Source organism: Heteronotia binoei, chromosome 8 (assembly GCF_032191835.1).
Source record: "Heteronotia binoei isolate CCM8104 ecotype False Entrance Well chromosome 8, APGP_CSIRO_Hbin_v1, whole genome shotgun sequence".
Lineage (NCBI taxonomy): Eukaryota > Metazoa > Chordata > Lepidosauria > Squamata > Gekkonidae > Heteronotia > Heteronotia binoei.
The window spans coordinates 78,141,108-78,159,373 of NC_083230.1; the positions used below are offsets into that span (position 1 = coordinate 78,141,108).

Consider the following 18,266-nt stretch of genomic DNA (forward strand, 5'->3'; position numbering starts at 1 on the left):
AGCTGTGTTAATCTATTATAGCTAAAACAAGAGAAAGTCTCCTGCACCTTAAAGATTAATAGATTTACTATGACATAAGCTCTTTCTACATCAACTAGTTAACTTACAAGTGAACATATCACTGGGGATGTCTGAACCTTATAATGGAGTTCCAGTTCCTCAATACAATTTTTACAACTCTGTACTTACCCCATAAAATCTTCAACTTTTTTCCTAATGATGACATTTTTAAACAACTGTGGATACAGATTTACAACATGGTCACTGATATGTCTGAAATAAGGAAAGAAATATTACCATTCTCTCACCTTCCCTTCCCTTGTAAATATAAATAAATGCATACTGATAAGCTATGTCCTTCAAATCATCTTTGTATCACAGAAACTATCCCATAATTCTAACAGAAGATATAAGTGCCTGAATTCAGCCACACATTCCAAAAGACATAACAGCACTTTTTCTTAAGGAGGGTGATGGAAATATACATTAAATTGGAGTTTGCATAAAGGAGTCAGAGAAGAGTTTGCATAAAGGAGGCTTGGAGTTTGCATAAAGGAGTCAGAGAAGAGTTTGCATAAAGGAGTCAAAAGAAATAAAGTTTACTAGAAAACATCAGGATAAGGTACTTGGGATAAAAAAACATAACTCAGTTTACCAGCTAGTCTAACTATGTCTGTCCTTTCCATGGCTACATTATACAACCCTTTGTCTAACTTCTTGTTCCCAGAAAGCAGTTGCAAACAGGAAATAACACAATTCAGCTTGCATATAAGATCAAAGCATTTCATACCTAACATCCTTTCTGACCAATGTTGTGTTTGAATGCTTCCCGGGTTTAGAAGACTCGGATCACAATTGGGTTTAGGTTACAATACATCACTTCCTCTATCAGGTAAACACTTCTATAATGCCTGAAATGTGTATAGTTTGTATTCCAACAAACCCCTTCTCAAATTATGTAACATTTCAGTCATTAGCAATTTCAATCAAGTTCATACTTTCATGTAGTCGTTCCAACTTCAGTCTGTCAAGCGGCTTCGTCATGATGTCAGCGATCATTTCTTAGTAGGGCAGTATTGCAATTCAATCAGTCCTTCTTTAATCGTCTTTTGCACAAGTAAACACTTGATGACAATATGTTTGTTGTCTAGTTTTATGTTCTCAGTTTTGCATATGCTTATGCATGCTTGGTTGTCTTCATGCATGAGTACTGATTTAGGTTCCGCTATTCCAAATTCCTTAAGAAGAAAAATAATCCATTCCAGTTCACTGCATGTCTTTTGAGCAGGCACACATTCAGCTTCAGCAGTACGATTGAGCTACAATCTTTTGTTTCTTAGTGTTCCAGTCAATCACACTATCTCCATAGAAGAATACATTTCCACTTGTTGATTTTCCATCTCCTTCATTTCTCCTGAAGTTGGCATCCATGCAGACTACTAGTCTTGGGTTGTCACATGCTGAAATTAGTAATTTGTAATCAGCGGTTTTAGATAGGTATCTTGCCAGTCTCTTTATGGTGTTCCAATCATGATAATATGGTGAACTTGTCTTTCTACTCAAGATTCCAACAGCAGTAGAAATATCTGGTCTCGAGATTCTGCTTAAGTACAGTAGTTTTCCGATTGCTTCTCTATACTTACGATTGTTTTCAAGCAATTTTCCTTCTTTCAAAGTTAAGTATGCTGGATCAAGTGGTGTACTAATGTTTCCATGTTTCTTTATTCCCATGGATTCAACAAAGTCCATAATCTTCTGTTTTTGATTCAGTAGAAAAATTCCGTCTTCAGCTCTTTCAATTTGTATTCCAAGGTAATGTTTTATGTCTCCCAGTTAGTTGACTTCCACATCTTTATTCAGCTCATCAGCAATTTCTTTGATGTCTTCCTTGTTGTAGCAACATAAAATCAGATCGTCAACGTAAGTCAATATGTACTGATATTGTCCATTTTTGAGTCTTGTAAACAAACAGGATTCTGATTTCCTTTGTTGAAAACCTTGCTTCTTTAGTAGTTCTGTCAGTTTATCTGACCAACCTCTCGTGGCTTGTTTTAATCCATAAATTTCCTGTTGAAGTTTACACACAAGTTTTTCTTTTCCAACTTCTTCAAATCCTTCAGGTTGTTCCATGTAGATTTCCTCTGTTAAGTCTCCATTGAGGAAAGCTGTTTTAATGTCCACGTGTTTAACTTACATAGCTCTGGAGGCTGCAATTGTTAGAAGTATTCTGAACACAACATGACTTATGATAGGTGCAAAAGTGTCTGTATAGTCAATTCCTTGTTCTTGCTTGTATCCTTTTGCTACTAAACGTGCTTTGTATCGATCCACACTTCCATCAGGATTGTATTTTACTTTGAGTATCCATTTACAACCAATAGCTGTTCTTTCAGGAGGTAAGTTTGCAAGTGTCCAAGCTTGCTTGGCATGTAAAGATTTCATTTCATCATTCATTGCATCCATCCATTTCTTTCTTTCTGGATCGGGTAGTTGACATTTCTTTCCAAATTGAGGGTTCTTTGACAGGTTGTACTGTTGCACAAATGCCAAGTCTTGGCGGTGGCACGCCTTTGTTGCTCCTTGCTGACCTTCTCGCAGTAACTGTGGTTGTCTCTGCTTCTCTTGGACTTCCTGCTTCCCCTTCTGATTCATTGCTTTCTTGTGAAGGTGGACCTGCCTGCTCACAGGTGGTCTCTGCAGGTTGCCAAATAGCAAATTCACTGAAGGTGACATCCTCTACAGGGTTCTGTACTGTGGATTCAGCTTGCATAGGAGCTTGCAAAACACTGTTGCCATCTATATGAAGCCGCCCTGAGCCTGCTTCAGCAGGGATGGCGGGATATAAATTAAAAATTATTATTATTATATATACCACATTGCATTCTTTTACAGTACGTGCATTGAGGTCTAAGATTCTGTATCCTCTTCCACCATTAGCATAGCACACAAGTATACCAAGTTCTGCTCTGGGGTCTAGTTTTCCCCTTCTCTCCTTAGGTACAAACACGTATGCTTTGCTACCAAAAGGTCTTAAATGTTTCAAACTGGGTCGTTTCTCAAATGGAGATTTGTTAGTCACTTTGGATGGAATTCTGTCATGCAAACAAACCGCAGTATTTACGGCTTCACCCCACATATAATCTGGCAGTCCAGATTATATAATAATAATAATAATATTTTTTTATTTCTATCCCGCCCTCCCCACCGGAGCAGGCTCAGGGCGGCTCACAACATAAAACACACATTACATCAGTTATAATTATAAAACACGGTTAAAACAATTACAAAGTATTAAAATTCACATAACAGTATGGCGTTATAAACAAGTTTCAATAAATTTCAGAAGTAAAAACATTTCAAGAATAAAAGCATTTCTAGCAGCATATCTAGTTTTGTCACAAGTTTTTTCACTAATTTTTTCGCTAGTTGAAGGCCATCTTGAAAAGGTGGGTCTTACAGGCCCTACGGAATCCCTCTAAACATCGTATGGCCCTCACCTCCTCAGGGAGTTGGTTCCACAGTAGTGGAGCAGTAATAGAGAAGGCCCGGTCCCGGGTGGCTTTCAGCCTGGCCTCCCTTGGCCCAGGGATATTCAGCTGGTTTTTCCCAGATGACCTCAGTGCCCTCTGGGGCTCATATGGGGAGAGACGGTCCCTTAGGTAGGTAGGTCCTCGGCCAGATTGCCTTAGCATTGATCTGGCCATTTCCATAATTGTTCGGTTAAGTCTTTCAGCTGCACCATTCTGCTGTGGTGAATAGGATGTAGTAGTTTTATGTTGAATGCCTTGTTGTTCCATAAACCTTTGGAACTCACTGCTACTGTATTCAGTTCCATTGTCTGTGAACAATACTTCTGGAACTTTGCCAAACTTGTTTCTCACAGCAGCAACATAGGATTTAAATTTGTTAAATACTTGATCTTTGCTTTTAATTAAGTAGACATAGACATATCTTGACTTAGCTTCTATGAATGTCAAGAAGTACCTGCTTGCACCAGCCGATTCTTTGATTGGCTCTGCAATATCTGAGAATACCATCTCTAGAAATTGTTCATTGTCTACAGTATTTTTGCCCGTGTATTTTGGGGCAGTACCTTTTGCTTTTAAACATATATCACAACCAGATTGCATTTGATCACAATCAATAACATCAACATTACATTCTTTCAACAATTTCTGCACACTTTGCACACTACAGTACCCATAGTTATATGCCATTTAAGAAGATATGATTTATGCTTACATACAGATTGCATTGTATTATACACTGGCCTATCAACATTAATTACATCAGTAACATTTTCATCATCATTTTGTACATCATCATCATCAACAAGTTTTAGATAATGAAGACCATCAACTACATCAAGCATAAGTTTATGTCCAAATTCAGAATCAACAATATTTCCATTTTCCTTGCTGAGTACAATCTCATGATTTCTTCTGATAATTCTTTGTTGAAACTAGATTTTTGACAGCTTCAGAGACATATGCACACTGTTAGTGTAACCTTTTTAATTTCTTGACTTTCATCCATAACATTTAAGATTACAGTCCCACTTCCTTCAACTTTCAGTATTTGTCCATTGGCTTGCTCTAATTTAGGGCAATTGTTCTCATCCAATTCTACAAAATATTTCTTATCTCTACAGACATGAAAATACTATCCTGAATCAATCATCCAATGATGCTCAAGATTTGCATTTGATTCAGTTATGGCATACGTAGGATTCCTATCAGACACATTCTTAGCCTTGGTTGCTGGCTTTGCAGATTTAAAATCACATTTTTGTTGGTTGCTATTCTCCACTTGCTCCAGTAGAAGAGCTTGCTTTATGATTTCGAACATTTCTATATGTTTGGTGTAGTGGTTAAGTGTGCGGATCTTATCTGGGAGAACCGGGTTTGATTCCCCACTCCTCCACTTGCACCTGCTGGAATGGCCTCGGGTCAGCCATAGCTCTGGCAGAGGTTGTCCTTGAAAGGGCAGCAGCTGTGAGAGCCCTCTCCAGCCCCACCCACCTTACAGGTGTCTGTTGTGGGGGAGGAAGGTAAAGGAGATTGTGAGCCGCTCTGAGACTCTTTGGAGTGGAGGGCGGGATATAAATCCAATATCATCATCATATATTTCCAGGATATTGCTTTATGATTTGTTTTCTTGCATATAAAACATCTAACATTTCCTTTCCCAGGATGCACTCTTAAAACTGACATTTTATTGGTAGTTTGCAAGAGTTCTCTTCTATTTCCCTCTTCCCTTAAGTAATTCACAGCATACTCAGGGGTTAAGTCTTTCTGTGACTGCAGTACAGTCAGATGACTGTGATAACTTTGTGGTAGGCTATTCAAAATGGAGGCATTAACTTCCCGATTAGAAGGTGGGTCCTCAGAGGCTTTGAGTTCAGACACAGTCTGCATGATATTATCTAAATGCTTTGACATAGATTCACCTTCATGCAACTTAAAATTGTACAGGCACCTTCTTAGGAATAAGGCCTGTGCATCTGAGCTCTGCTTGTACTGATATTCCAACATTTTCCACATCTCCTTTGATGTATTGCAATCTACAGTCATTGGGCATTCATATTCAGAGACAGAGTTCAAAATTAGTGTTTTCCCAATTGCATCTTTTTTTATAAATTCTTGTTTTGGGGTTTCCTGTTCCGGCACATCATTATTTTAAACATCCTCAGCTTCATGCATCTCTAAGGTAGGTTTAATTCTTCTCTGCCACCAACAATAATTGTTATCATTTAAGGTGGGGATTTGAAAATGTGTGATATTGATTTTGAAGATTGTAGCACTCACGGGTCCCAAGTGAGATTGATCAGGAGAGGTAAGAAAGATCAGGAGAGATAAGAGGTGAGATTGATCAGTGGACAGGTAAGAAATGTTAATGTCAGTCAGTTACTGTAAGAGTAGGATAATGCAAACAGTATGGTTTTTTTTTAATGCCATGGTTGGCCAGACCCCTTTTACTAGTCTGTTGCTTGACCACCATTTTAGGAATCAGTGGAGATAACAGAGTCTGTGTTGAAAGGCATCAACTGCCCCCCCTTGGTCCAGTTCACTTGAAACTTGGGGGAGGGGATCTTTAGATTATAGGAAAGTGGTGCCACTAACTTTATAAACATCTTCCCCAGGTGCTTATATATATTCTTCATTGAAAACAGCGGTCCCAAACTCTGAAACCATACAGATTTGAATCGCAAACCAATAATGTCCAACCTGAAAATACGCAATCAAAGTAAAAATCCCCTCCCCACTGCAGTCTGGATCCAAAGTTATAACTACTTTTTCCTCAGCTCTCACCTTTACTGGATAGTGCCTAGGATTGCACTTATTTACAAGTGGTGCAGTTCTGCTAACTGTACATGTCTGTGCTATTTTGTGGTGTTTTATTTTTCATATTTTTTCAAAATTAATTGAAAGCTCAGATATCCCTTGGTATATAACTCCATAGCAAGAGCAGCCATCTAGTTTTACTTCTGGCTATTTTGCCTGTGTTACAGCAATGTCTGACCGTTTTGTGAAGTGTACATTTGTGTCTGACAGCTAGGCTGCTTTAGCCTTTCTAGGTCTCAAGAGATTTCTAGATTGACCTCTGACAGACTTACTTCAGCCTTGCTGTGTAAGAACTGGCCATGCTGTGCTCAAATTGTTTATGCAATGCTTGCCAATTTGGAAGCCCGAACACTGTCGCTCTTGCTTAGAAAAAGCCACTGATTTCTGAGTGAGACTGCGAAAGTTACTGCTCTGACTTAACCATATTTGTTTGTCTTTGTTCCTTATCCTGTTACTTTTTTAGAGGGGAGAAGTAATTCATGTTAAGAATTCTCTTCCTTTTCTGATGGAGAAAGGACTGCCTAGCTCTTGTAGCTTGGCTGCCAACAGTGCTTAGTTGCCTTTAGTCAAGAGTTGTCAGATCTCCCCAAAAGGGACACCTGTGATGTGACCAAGACTGGACTTTCTCCAGACCCCCATGCCACCCCCTGGGCTTGCCGTAGCTGCATCAGGTGAATTTGTCATCAGCTCCAACCTTTGGGCTGCTGCCCTGGCTCCCCACAGGCAGCAACAAACTGCTAACATAAGGTACAGCACCACCACCAAGCAGCCAGCTATGGCCAGATAAGACCAGATCAGGCAAAAGGTGGGCAGGTGCAGGAGGACAAGGCTTGCTGTTGGGCTTCTACAAAATTAAATATGGCCTGTAGAAGCAGAGCCAATTGAAAGGGGGTGTGTGTGTCGGGACAGGTGCTCAGATTTAGACACTTGTTCATTTTTTGCTATTTGATAAGTTTTGCATCTTGTTTTATTTATGTGTTACTATTTTTTACATCTATTTATTTATTCATTTAATTAAGCTTTTATACTGCCCTCCTTGCAAGCAGAGGATCCTAGATAAAGTATACAATGCTATGGGAAGCTAACTATGGCCTTTTGAAAAGATTTGTCCTCTCAGGTACTGGTAAAAATGAAACAACATCCAAAACAAAGCAAAACAAAAAACTGGCTGCATGATAATTGTAAAGATCTAAAAAAAACACAGGTAGCTATAACATATCAAGATTAGAGAGCCAGAGGACTGAGAGGAATCCCTAAGGAACATTATATGATTAAATTTAAACTGAAGACAAAAATTAAAAGTTAAAGGAATAGAAATATGAAAGCAAGATGGGATAAGTCATTATGCTGCCAGACAAAATGATTCAGCCTTTTTCAGGAGTTTATGCAACATCATGAGGAATATGCAACATCTTACTCCCTATTATGCCTTAGAAGATGAAGAAGAAGATATTGGATTTCTATCCCGCCCTCCACTCCGAAGAGTCTCAGAGCGGCTCACAATCTCCTTTACCTTCCTCCCCCACAAAAGACACCCTGTGAGGTGGGTGGGGCTGGAGAGGGCTCTCACAGCAGCTGCCCTTTCAAGGACAACCTCTGCCAGAGCTATGGCGGACCCAAGGCCATGCTAGCAGGGAACAGCACTTTGCTGCTTTATTTTCAGCTGTTACACAACAAGTTATATCTGCTACAACTGCAGTAAGCAGAGCCGGATTAACCATTAGGCAAACTAGGCGCTTGCCTATGGGCCTCAGGTCTTTAGGGGCCCCAAGCCAGCTCCCCCCTCCCCCCAGTTTTTATAGCCAGGGGTGTTCCTCGCACCTCTTCCTCCAGCTGAGCAGAGCTCCTTGCTGCCCCTGCAACAGAGTCCTGTGACCTCCTTCCGTCTGTGCATGCGTTCCTCTGTGTGTGTGTGTGGGGGGGGGAGGACTGGGCGCTTGTTTGGAAAGGCATGGAAAGATGTCAGAGGAGCACTAGGACCCAATGCCTGGCATGGCACAGGTGGAGGAACGCAGGAGCTCACCAGCAGCAGGTTCCTTTAATGTGTTGTGGGGAGGAAAAGCCGGCTGCTTTCTCCGTCCTGGATCCCTGCCTCTGCTTCGGCAGCTGCTGGCTCCCTCACAGTATAAAAGGGAAGCTTAGGGGGGCCCTTGGAATGCACCCGTTCCTTGGGCTTGGCGCTCTTTTTCGCCCACCTTGGAGTGTGAGGATGGCCGAGTTGGACTTTTCTGTTCTTGTGGCTTATTGACTAAAACTATCATGAAAAAGGGCCAGTCTAGCCTGCCCGGGAATATTTCATTACCAACCGATGCGGCAACAGAGGAAAAAAGATGCCAAAATTAAGCAGGAAAGGCTGACATTGTAAAATAAAAAGTGGGAGGCCCAGAACTTAAAACGCTCAGTCTGGAGTTCAGCAGGAAACAATTTTATCCACCCCCCCCCCCCAATTCATTAGGGAGTAAGCCCTAATAGGTTTGCCAGTTCCAGTTTAGGAAATTCCTGGAGACTAGGGGCTGTGCCTCGGGCAGGGGGGAGCGGAGTGGATCCCTAGATCCACCCTTGAAAGTGGCCATTTATTCTGGGTAAATTCTGGAGATCAGTTGTCTTTCCCAGAGAACTCCAGCTCCCCTGACAGCAGGCCTAATTCAGCACTGTGACTTTCCCCCCAATCATTACTTACTGTAATATATATACCCTGCCACCTTTCTCCCCATTGGGGATTCAAACTGGCTCACAACATTGTTCTCTCCTCCTTCATTTTTATGTTCACAGCTTGTGAAGGTAGGTTAAGCTGACAGTGACTTCGGGTCTTAACCAGGTCTACTCAGAATCCTACTCTGGTCTATTCAATGGGACTTACTCCCAGGAAGTCTGGCACCATCAATGCATATATTCACCATGGCAGCTGAAAGCACTGCCTTTGAGCAGTCTTCCTTCCTTCATTTATTTTTATTTACTGCAAGTATAGAGTAGTGGTTAAGAGTGTTAGGCCAGGTTCTGGGAGACCTGGGTTCAAATCTTTGTTCTGCCATGGGAGCTTGCTAGGTGACCTTGGCTTGGCCCAGTTACACACACATTCTCAGCCTAACCTAATTCACAGGATTGTTGTAAGGATAAAATGAAGAGAAGAATGATGTAAGCTGCTTCGGATCTTTATTGGGGAGAAAGATGGGATATAACTTAAGTAAACATGATACAAAAAATGTGTGAGCTTTTGAGGTTCACTGATGAAGAATTCCGGAGAAAGCTTGAGCAATACTGGGAGTCATTTGGGTGGAACCTAATAAAAAGTATAATATGTAGCCATTGTTTTTGCATCCTAGATGAGGATTGTCACCTAGTTATAGTCATTAGTAGACCATGTTAAAAGGCTAGGAGTCATGGTTAGCATTGTGATGCTAAATATCTGAAAGACATCAGTCTCTGTGAATCCACATGCCATCAATGTACTTCTAAGATCAATATTGGTTAGTGTTGCCTTCCCTGAGAGTGACACAGCTGGCAACCAGATGCTCACAAATTTTTTCTGTACTGGCTCCACTTCTGCGGAATAAGCTCTCTGTGGAGCTAATAAGGATCACAATGCTGTTGGTCTTCAGAAGGACAAAATGTTTTGTTTCTGTGGACATTTTAAATGAAGGGGTTTTTGTGTGTTTTGACACCTGACAGGTTTTATGTAAGATGTCTTTAGAAATATGTTACTAATTGCCTTAGGAGGAAAGGTAGGATATAAATGTTTTAAAATACAAATAGAAAGTGCCCTGTAGTACATAGAATACTCTCACCTGAATGTGAGGCACCTTTTACAATGGGCCACATGTGACCCATACCAATATGAGAACCAATGCTCAGTGCAGTTTAGAGCACCTCCTTCCTATAGAGTATGTATGCATGCTTACCTTTAAATAAGATGCATATCTGTTATTTTTATTTGCAGTTGCAATCAGGGTAAGCAAAGAGCCACTTAAACAGCATTTAAAGAGGACTGTATATTTATATATATATATATATATATATATATATATATATATATATATATATATATATATATATATATATATATATATATATGATAGAATGCCAGCAGGGGGTTGGGGGCTTTCCAGTGTTTTACACTGAGTGTCACATGTACGACTATCTGCCCAAAGGACAGAAGTCTTGGGTGTGTGATCGATGCAAGGAGCTCCTGGTCCTAAGGGAACGAGTTCGTACCCTTGAGGCCGAGGTGACTGCCCTGGAGAAGCAGAGACGGTCAGTTAGGCACTTGGGGAAGACTCTCGGGGGCGTATTAGATGAGCCCCGCTCTGAACGTAGCAGCCCCGTTGCTGCCAGAGAGCATGAGGGTCGAGAGGGAACAGGGCACCGTGCTGAGGATTAGGGGAATGCGCCCTCAGAAGGGACCTCTTCTTCGGTTGGTCAGCGGGAATCCTTTCGCGCCAAGGAACAATCCCTGGGTAGGCAGAGAGGGGGGTTTTTAGTAGTTGGTGATTCGATCCTTAGGCAAGTAGACAGCTGGGTGGTAAAACCGCGTACTGACCGTATGGTGACTTGCCTGCCTGGTGCGAAGGTAGCGGACATTACACGTGTAGTAGATAGGCTAATAGACAGTGCTGGGAGGAGCCTGTGGTCATGGTGCATGTTGGCACCAACGATGTGGGGAAATGCAGTTGTGAGGTCCTGGAGGAAAAATTTAGGCTGCTAGGCGGGAGACTTAAAGCCAGGACCTCCAAGGTAGCCTTCTCAGAAGTGCTACCTGTTCCACGTGTAGGGCAGGAGAGACAGGCACAAATTAGAAGTCTCAATGTGTGGATGAGACGATGGTGTAAGGAGGAATGGTTTAAGTTTGTTAGGCACTGAGATGCTTTCTGGAACAAGCAGGAGCTGTACAAAAGAGACGGTCTCCACTTGTCCCCGGATGGAACCAGGCTGCTGGCGCTTAAAATCAAAAAGGTGGCAGAGCAGTTTTTAAACTAAATCTTTGGGGAAAGCCAACAGGAGATGAAATGTCTCTAATTTGGGAGGACTCGTTTCAAAGAGATGAAGGGTTGGCTGCTATTTTTCTACCGGGTAACGGATCAGAGTTGTCCACTGTGATGGTGACAAACAGTATGGACTGTCTGCCAGAGTCTCGAGGCGGCAGGAGGAAGGTGGCAGGCCTAGCTTGCCTGGGAAATTATAGATGTTTGTATGCAAATGCTAGAAGTGTTCGAAGTAAAATTGGTGAATTGGAATGTTTAGTGTTGGGAGAAAACATAGACATTGTGGGAATTTCAGAAACTTGGTGGAATGAGGAGAATCAGTGGGACACGGTGATTCCTGGATATAAGTTATATCGGAAGGATAAGGAGGGAAGGGTTGGAGGTGGGGTGGCTCTGTATGTCAGAGAGGATATACGGTCCAGTAAGAGTGAGGTCAGAGAATTAGATTCACTTTTAGAAATGCTTTGGGTTGAAATAGAGGGCCCAAAAGGAAATTTAACTATGGGAGTTTGTTATCGCCTACCAAATCAAAAGAGAGAGGATGATTATAATATGATGGAAGGCTTAAAGATAGCGGCTAAACGTAAAAACTGTTTCATAATAGGTGATTTTAACTACCCGCAGATTGATTGGGTCAATATGTGTTCTGGTTGAGAGAAAGAGATTGAGTTTCTTGATGCTCTCAATGACTGTGCTATGGAGCAGATGGTCTCAGAACCTACTAGGGGTGGGGCGATCCTGGATTTGGTCATAAGTAATGCCCAAGACTTGGTGAGAGATGTAAAAGTGATTGCGCCGCTTGGGAGCAGTGACCATAATGTTATTGATTTCACCGTTTGTATAAATAGGGAGTTGCCCAAAAAGACCACCACAACCACGTTTAACTTTAAAAGGGGTAAATTCACTGAGATGAGGAGACATGTGAGGAGGAAACTGAAAGGAAAGGTAAATACGGTCAAAACCCTTGGGGAAGCTTGGAGACTATTTAAAACTATAATCCTAGAAGCTCAGATAAAATACATACCACATGTTAGGAAAGGCACAAACAGGCATAAGAAAAGGCCTGCATGGTTAACAAACAAAGTAATGGAAGCTGTAAAAGGTAAGAAGGACTCCTTTAAGCGGTGGAAAACCAGTCCAAGTGAGATTAGTAAAAGGGAACACAGGCTGTGGCAAATCAAATGCAAGACTGTGATCAGGCAGGCAAAAAGGAACTATGAGGAGCATATTGCAAAAAACATAAAGACCAACAATAAAAATTTCTTCAAATATATTAGAAGTAGGAAACCAGCCAGGGAGACAGCGGGGCCCTTGGATGACCATGGGGTAAAAGGATTACTGAAGGAGGATAGAGAAATGGCTGAGAAGCTGAATGCATTTTTGCCTCCGTCTTCACTGTGGAAGATGAGAACTTTTTGCCTGCCCCAGAAGCACTAATTTTGGAAGGGGTGTTGAAAGATCTGAGTCAGATTGAGGTGACAAAAGAGGAGGTCCTACAACTGATGGACGAATTAAAAACTAATAAGTCACTGGGTCCAGATGGCATACATCCAAGAGTTCTGAAAGAACTCAAAGTTGAACTTGTGGATCTTCTAATAAAAGTCTGTAATCTTTCATTGAAATCTGCCTCTGTTCCTGAGGACTGGAAGGTAGCAAATGTCACCCCCATCTTTAAAAAGGGTTCCAGAGGAGATCTGGGAAATTACAGGCCAGTCAGTCTGACTTCAATACAAGGAAAGTTGGTAGAAAGCATTATCAAGGACAGAATGAGTAGGCACATTGATGGACACGGGTTATTGAGGAAGACTCAGCATGGGTACTGTAAGGGAAGATCTTGCCTCACTAACCTGTTACATTTCTTTGAGGGGGTGAACAAACATGTGGACAAAGGACCCGATAGATGTTGTTTACCTTGACTTCCAGAAAGCTTTTGATAAAGTTCCTCATCAAAGGCTCCTTAGAAAGCTTGAGAGTCATGAAGTAAAAGAACAGGTCCTCTTGTGGATCAAAAACTGGCTGAGTAATAGGAAGCAGAGAGTGAGTATAAATGGGCAATCTTCGCAGTGGAGGACGGTAAGCAGTGGGGTGCCACAGGGCTCGGTACTGGGTCCCATGCTCTTTAACTTGTTCATAAATGATTTCGAGTTGGGAGTGAGCAGTGAAGTGGCCAAGTTTGCGGATGACACTAAATTGTTCAGGGTAGTGAGAACCAGAGAGGATTGTGAGGAACTCCAAAGGGATCTGTTGAGGTTGGGTGAGTGGGCATCAACGTGGCAGATGCGGTTCAATGTTGCCAAGTGTAAAGTAATGCACATTGGGGCCGAAAATCCCAGCTACAAATACAAGTTGATGGGGTGTGAACTGGTAGAGACTGACCAACAGAGAGATCTTGGGGTCGTGGTAGATAACTCACTGAAAATGTCAAGACAGTGTGCGATGGCAATAAAAAAGGCCAATGCCATGCTGGAAATTATTAGGAAGGGAATTGAAAACAAATCAGCCAGTATCATAATGCCCCTGTATAAATCGATGGTGTGGTCTCATTTGGAGTACTGTGTGCGGTTCTGGTCACCGCACCTCAGAAAGGATATTATAGCATTGGAGAAAGTCCAGAAAAGGGCAACTAGAATGATTAAAGGGCTGGAACACTTTCCCTATGAAGAAAGGTTGAAATGCTTGGGACTCTTTAGCTTGGAGAAACGTCGACTGCGGGGTGACATGATAGAGGTTTACAAGATAATGCATGGGATGGAGAAAGTAGAGAAAGAAGTACTTTTCTCCCTTTCTCACAATACAAGAACTCGTGGGCATTCGATGAAATTGCTGAGCAGACAGGTTAAAATGGATAAAAGGAAGTACTTCTTCACCCAAAGGGTGATTAACATGTGGAATTCACTGCCACAGGAGGTGGTGGCGGCCACAAGCATAGCAACCTTCAAGAGGGGTTTAGATAAAAATATGGAGCAGAAGTCCATCAGTGGCTATTAGCCACAGTGTGTGTGTGTGTATATATAAAAATTTTTTGCTACTGTGTGACACAGAGTGTTGGACTGGATGGGCCATTGGCCTGATCTAACATGGCTTCTCTTATGTTCTTATTAATATTCAGTCTAGAATGAAACAGAATAGCCACCCCTTTTGCTTTTTTTGTTCCCCATGATTCTATTTGCACACTCCATACTTGAGTGTTTAATAATGGTTTCAAATCCCTTTTGCTTTTATGCGTTTCCTGAATGCATAATACATCTATTCCTAAATCCTTTGTCTGTTTATTTAGTCTATAACATTTAACATCCAAGGCCAAACCATTTACATTCAAGGTGAGCAACTTAATCACCCTCCCCATTTCTTAGTTATAACACACACACACACACACACCCCCCTGGTGTGCTCCCTGGTTCTTATTTTCCTTTTTTCAATTACTCTTATTATTGCAATTACTCTTATTATTGCAATGGCTTTCTTCTTTCCTTGACGGTCGGGGACAAAGGGTGGCGATTGGGGAGGAACTGTCCCAGAAACACACGCTTGATTGCGGGGTGCCTCAAGGGGCGGTACTTTCCCCGATGTTATTCAACATCTATATGCGCCCCCTTGCCCAGATTGCCCGAAGGTATGGACTGGGCTGTCATCAATATGCTGATGACACCCAGCTCTATCTGCTTATGGACGGCCGGCCCGCCTGCGCCCCAGAAAATCTGGACCGGGCGTTACAGGCAGTGGCTAGGTGGCTTAGGCTGAGTGGGCTGAAGCTGAATCCGGCGAAGACAGAGGTCCTTTGCTTGGGTTGCTGCAGCCCGGGAAGGGAAATCCCCCTGCCAGTTTTTGACGGCGCGCCGCTGACAGCGTCGGGCAGGGTCAAGAGCCTGGGGGTGCTATTGGAGCCTTCTCTGGCGATGGCTACCCTTGTGCCGGACCCGGAAACTGCAGTTAGTGCAGAACGCTGCTGCCCGGCTGCTATTAGGGCTCCCAAGATAAGAGCACATTCGGCCGGGGCTCCGGGATCTGCACTGGCTGCCAGTAATATTCCGAGTCCAGTACAAGGTGTTGGTCATTACCTTTAAAGCCCTATATGGCCTAGGACCTGCCTACCTTAGGGACCATCTCTCCCCACACGTTCCCCAGAGAGTACTACGTTCGGGTTCACAAAACCTGCTGGTAGTCCCCGGGCCAAAGGAGGCCCGTCTAAAATCCACCAGGGATCGGGCCTTCTCAATAGCGGCACCTTATTGGTGGAACCAGCTGCCGGAAAAGGTGCGGGCCCTGCGGGACCTAGGGCAGTTCCGCAGGGCCTGTAAGACAGCCCTCTTCCGGCAGGCCTATAACACCTAACTGATAATGAGAACATCTCTGGATGGAATAAAATGCTCTTATAGACCGCTGGTTTTAGTTTATCTTGTTTTATTAATTATGGTTTTAATTGTACTTGTAAATGTTTTAAATTGAATTATATGAATTACTATGTTGTGAGCCGCCCTGAGACACTTCGCTGAGAAGGGCGGGATATAAGTCCATTAAATAAATAGATAAATAAATTATTACGTGGTCAGTCCTTCGAGGATTTAAAAGGGGATTCCATTTCTCCCTCCTTTTTTGGACTTAAACGTGAAATACTGCCTACTCCTATAGACCCCATATTCATATTCATTTTCAAGTCAACAACCAACTCTATCTAAAACAATATCTTAAGTCAACTAAATCCATTAATTCCAGTGCCCACTTTACTTAAATTCACCGTAACATTCCCTCTTCCCCCTTCCCTCCATAGCATTATAACTCAGTCCTTATTATAGCATTATAACTCCATTGTTATTATAGCATTATAACTCCGTTCTTATTATAGCATTATAACTCAGTCCTTATTTAATTTTCCTTATTCTTCTTCTGCTTCTTTTTCCTTCTTCAGTCCCTTTTCAGTCCTTCTAAAGATTGTGGCTTATATTAAGCTTTTCAAGTAGTTTCTCTGCTTCTGAAGGTGTTTTAGCCCTCAGCAATTTTCCCTCCTTGAAGATTCAAGATGGTTGCTGGATGCTCCCAAGACAATAAAATTCCATTGTTAAACAGTTCCTGAGCATACAGTCTCATCAGGCTTCTCTGTTGTATTGTCTCTGGTGATAAATCAAGGCATAGTATTACCCTCTGTCCTTGAAGTTGTAGTCTTTAGTTTTTCTAAGGGTTTTCCACACTTTATCTTGCAGTATTTCTCTTGAAAAAGCAATAATAACATCCCGAGGACTGTCTCCATCTTTGGGTTTAGGTTTTAAAGATCTATGGACACATTCCAAATCATTTTCTTCCATAACATTTATTCCAAGCACTTTAAACCATTCAATTAAAGTCTTTTCAATTTTCTAATTGGGATGTTTTCCTTTACTCCCCAAAGTCTCATATTTCTTTGACGTTGCCAGTCTGATAAGGAGGCAACTTTTCTTTTAAGTTTCTGTAATGCCTTCTCATTTTGTCTCGTGTTCTCCAGAGCCTTATCAGCAGCTGACTGAACTGTTTTAACTTCCTCAGTTAAATATTCCACTTTATTTTGCAGTTCGTTGATGTAATTTCTAATATTTTTTTCCATGTTTGTTATAATCTCAGTCAATTCCTTCAGTTCTTTTTTGGCCACCATTTTCCCTTTGTTTTATCTGCAGCCTTAAGAGCATCTTTAAGTAAGTTTAAACTCAAATAACTCATCAAACCAGGTCAGTAACTGCTCTTCTGAGCTTATGCTCCTTATAGTTTTTCTTTGTTTACTTATCTTCCTTTAACTTCGGTTGTAATTAACTTTTATCTCATTTTCTTGGAAAGGTAGTGTGAGGCGTCTATCGACGCATGCGCAGAACTCCCCATTTTCTTGACTAAAGACAGCTTTGCAGGCATTATTTAAATATCAAACTGAAAATGTAATGTCTACAAATATCGATAAAACCCAAATCACTTCCTTTAAAAGGGTCTCTCATCCACAAAATAGTTGAGTGATAGGAGAATATAAAATTGCACAAGTTTGGTCATATAGGATGTTTTCTAATGTCTGCTGTGTAGTCATTGGATCTCAACATCTATATAAAGTTTCAACTGCCCAACAAGGAAATTTGATTAAAGGACTGAAAATTGAAAATCTCAAAAATTTACACTATTACAAATCCTAAATTTGTATCTGAGATTTATTAAAAAAGAAACTGATATGTAAGTTTTAACAATAAATCTTCATTTACTAAATTACCTTTATGGAAGTACTTACGAAGCAGTGAGATAGCCTTCCAAGAAACCTGCAGCATACATGAGGTCTTCATTGCTTATGGACTCACTACCATAGCCTGCTTTGATTTCAAGAATTCCCCATCCAGTAGCTTGTATAGTGTCATTGTAGTAACCATAAGCATCACCATTCCTATCAATTACATCTTTAACATGGAATTTCTTTTCCGGTTTCACCAAGTATACAGTTGCATAGTGAATATCTGCAAAGACATCAAAAGACAAATTTTAGATTCTGCATTGTAAATATGAACACTGACCTCATTCTGAAGGGATAGGACGATTAATGGAGGGAGGAGTTCCTTCTACTCATCACTTGTTATCAAACAAGGACATGCTGATTCTGTGAACTTAGGCAGATCAAGGGAAGGAAATCAGGAAGGGTTGCATCACCGCTTAGTTCTCGTGGCTCTTTCTTACATGTCCAGGAAAATGCTGACCGCCACTTTGGGGTCAGGCAGCAATTTTTCTCCAGGCTGGCTTGGCCAGGAATACTTGGTTTTTGCTATCTTCTGGGTATGGAACAGGTGTCACTGTTTAATCTCAAAACAATTGTAACAATCATATTGTCCTTGCAGGACAAGGTAGGACAATTATTTCTAGCATGTGACACTGTATAGGGCTTTATAAAGAAGTGAAAAAGATGATTTATATCTTTGAAAGAGAAATATATTGCCACACACATTACAAT

At 41.5% G+C, this 18,266-nt stretch overlaps 1 protein-coding gene across 1 annotated transcript in view; it reads right to left on the minus strand.

Annotated features, from left to right (window-relative positions):
- Positions 1 to 18,266, minus strand: part of PLBD1 (phospholipase B domain containing 1) — a 74,171-nt gene that overhangs the window by 30,808 nt on the left and 25,097 nt on the right. Inside the window, exons 2-3 of the mRNA XM_060245312.1 lie at positions 17,559 to 17,778; positions 190 to 273 (exon numbers count right to left, since the gene is read on the minus strand). Coding sequence (XP_060101295.1) covers positions 190 to 273; positions 17,559 to 17,778 — 304 coding nt within the window. The remainder of the gene's footprint in view (positions 1 to 189; positions 274 to 17,558; positions 17,779 to 18,266) is intronic.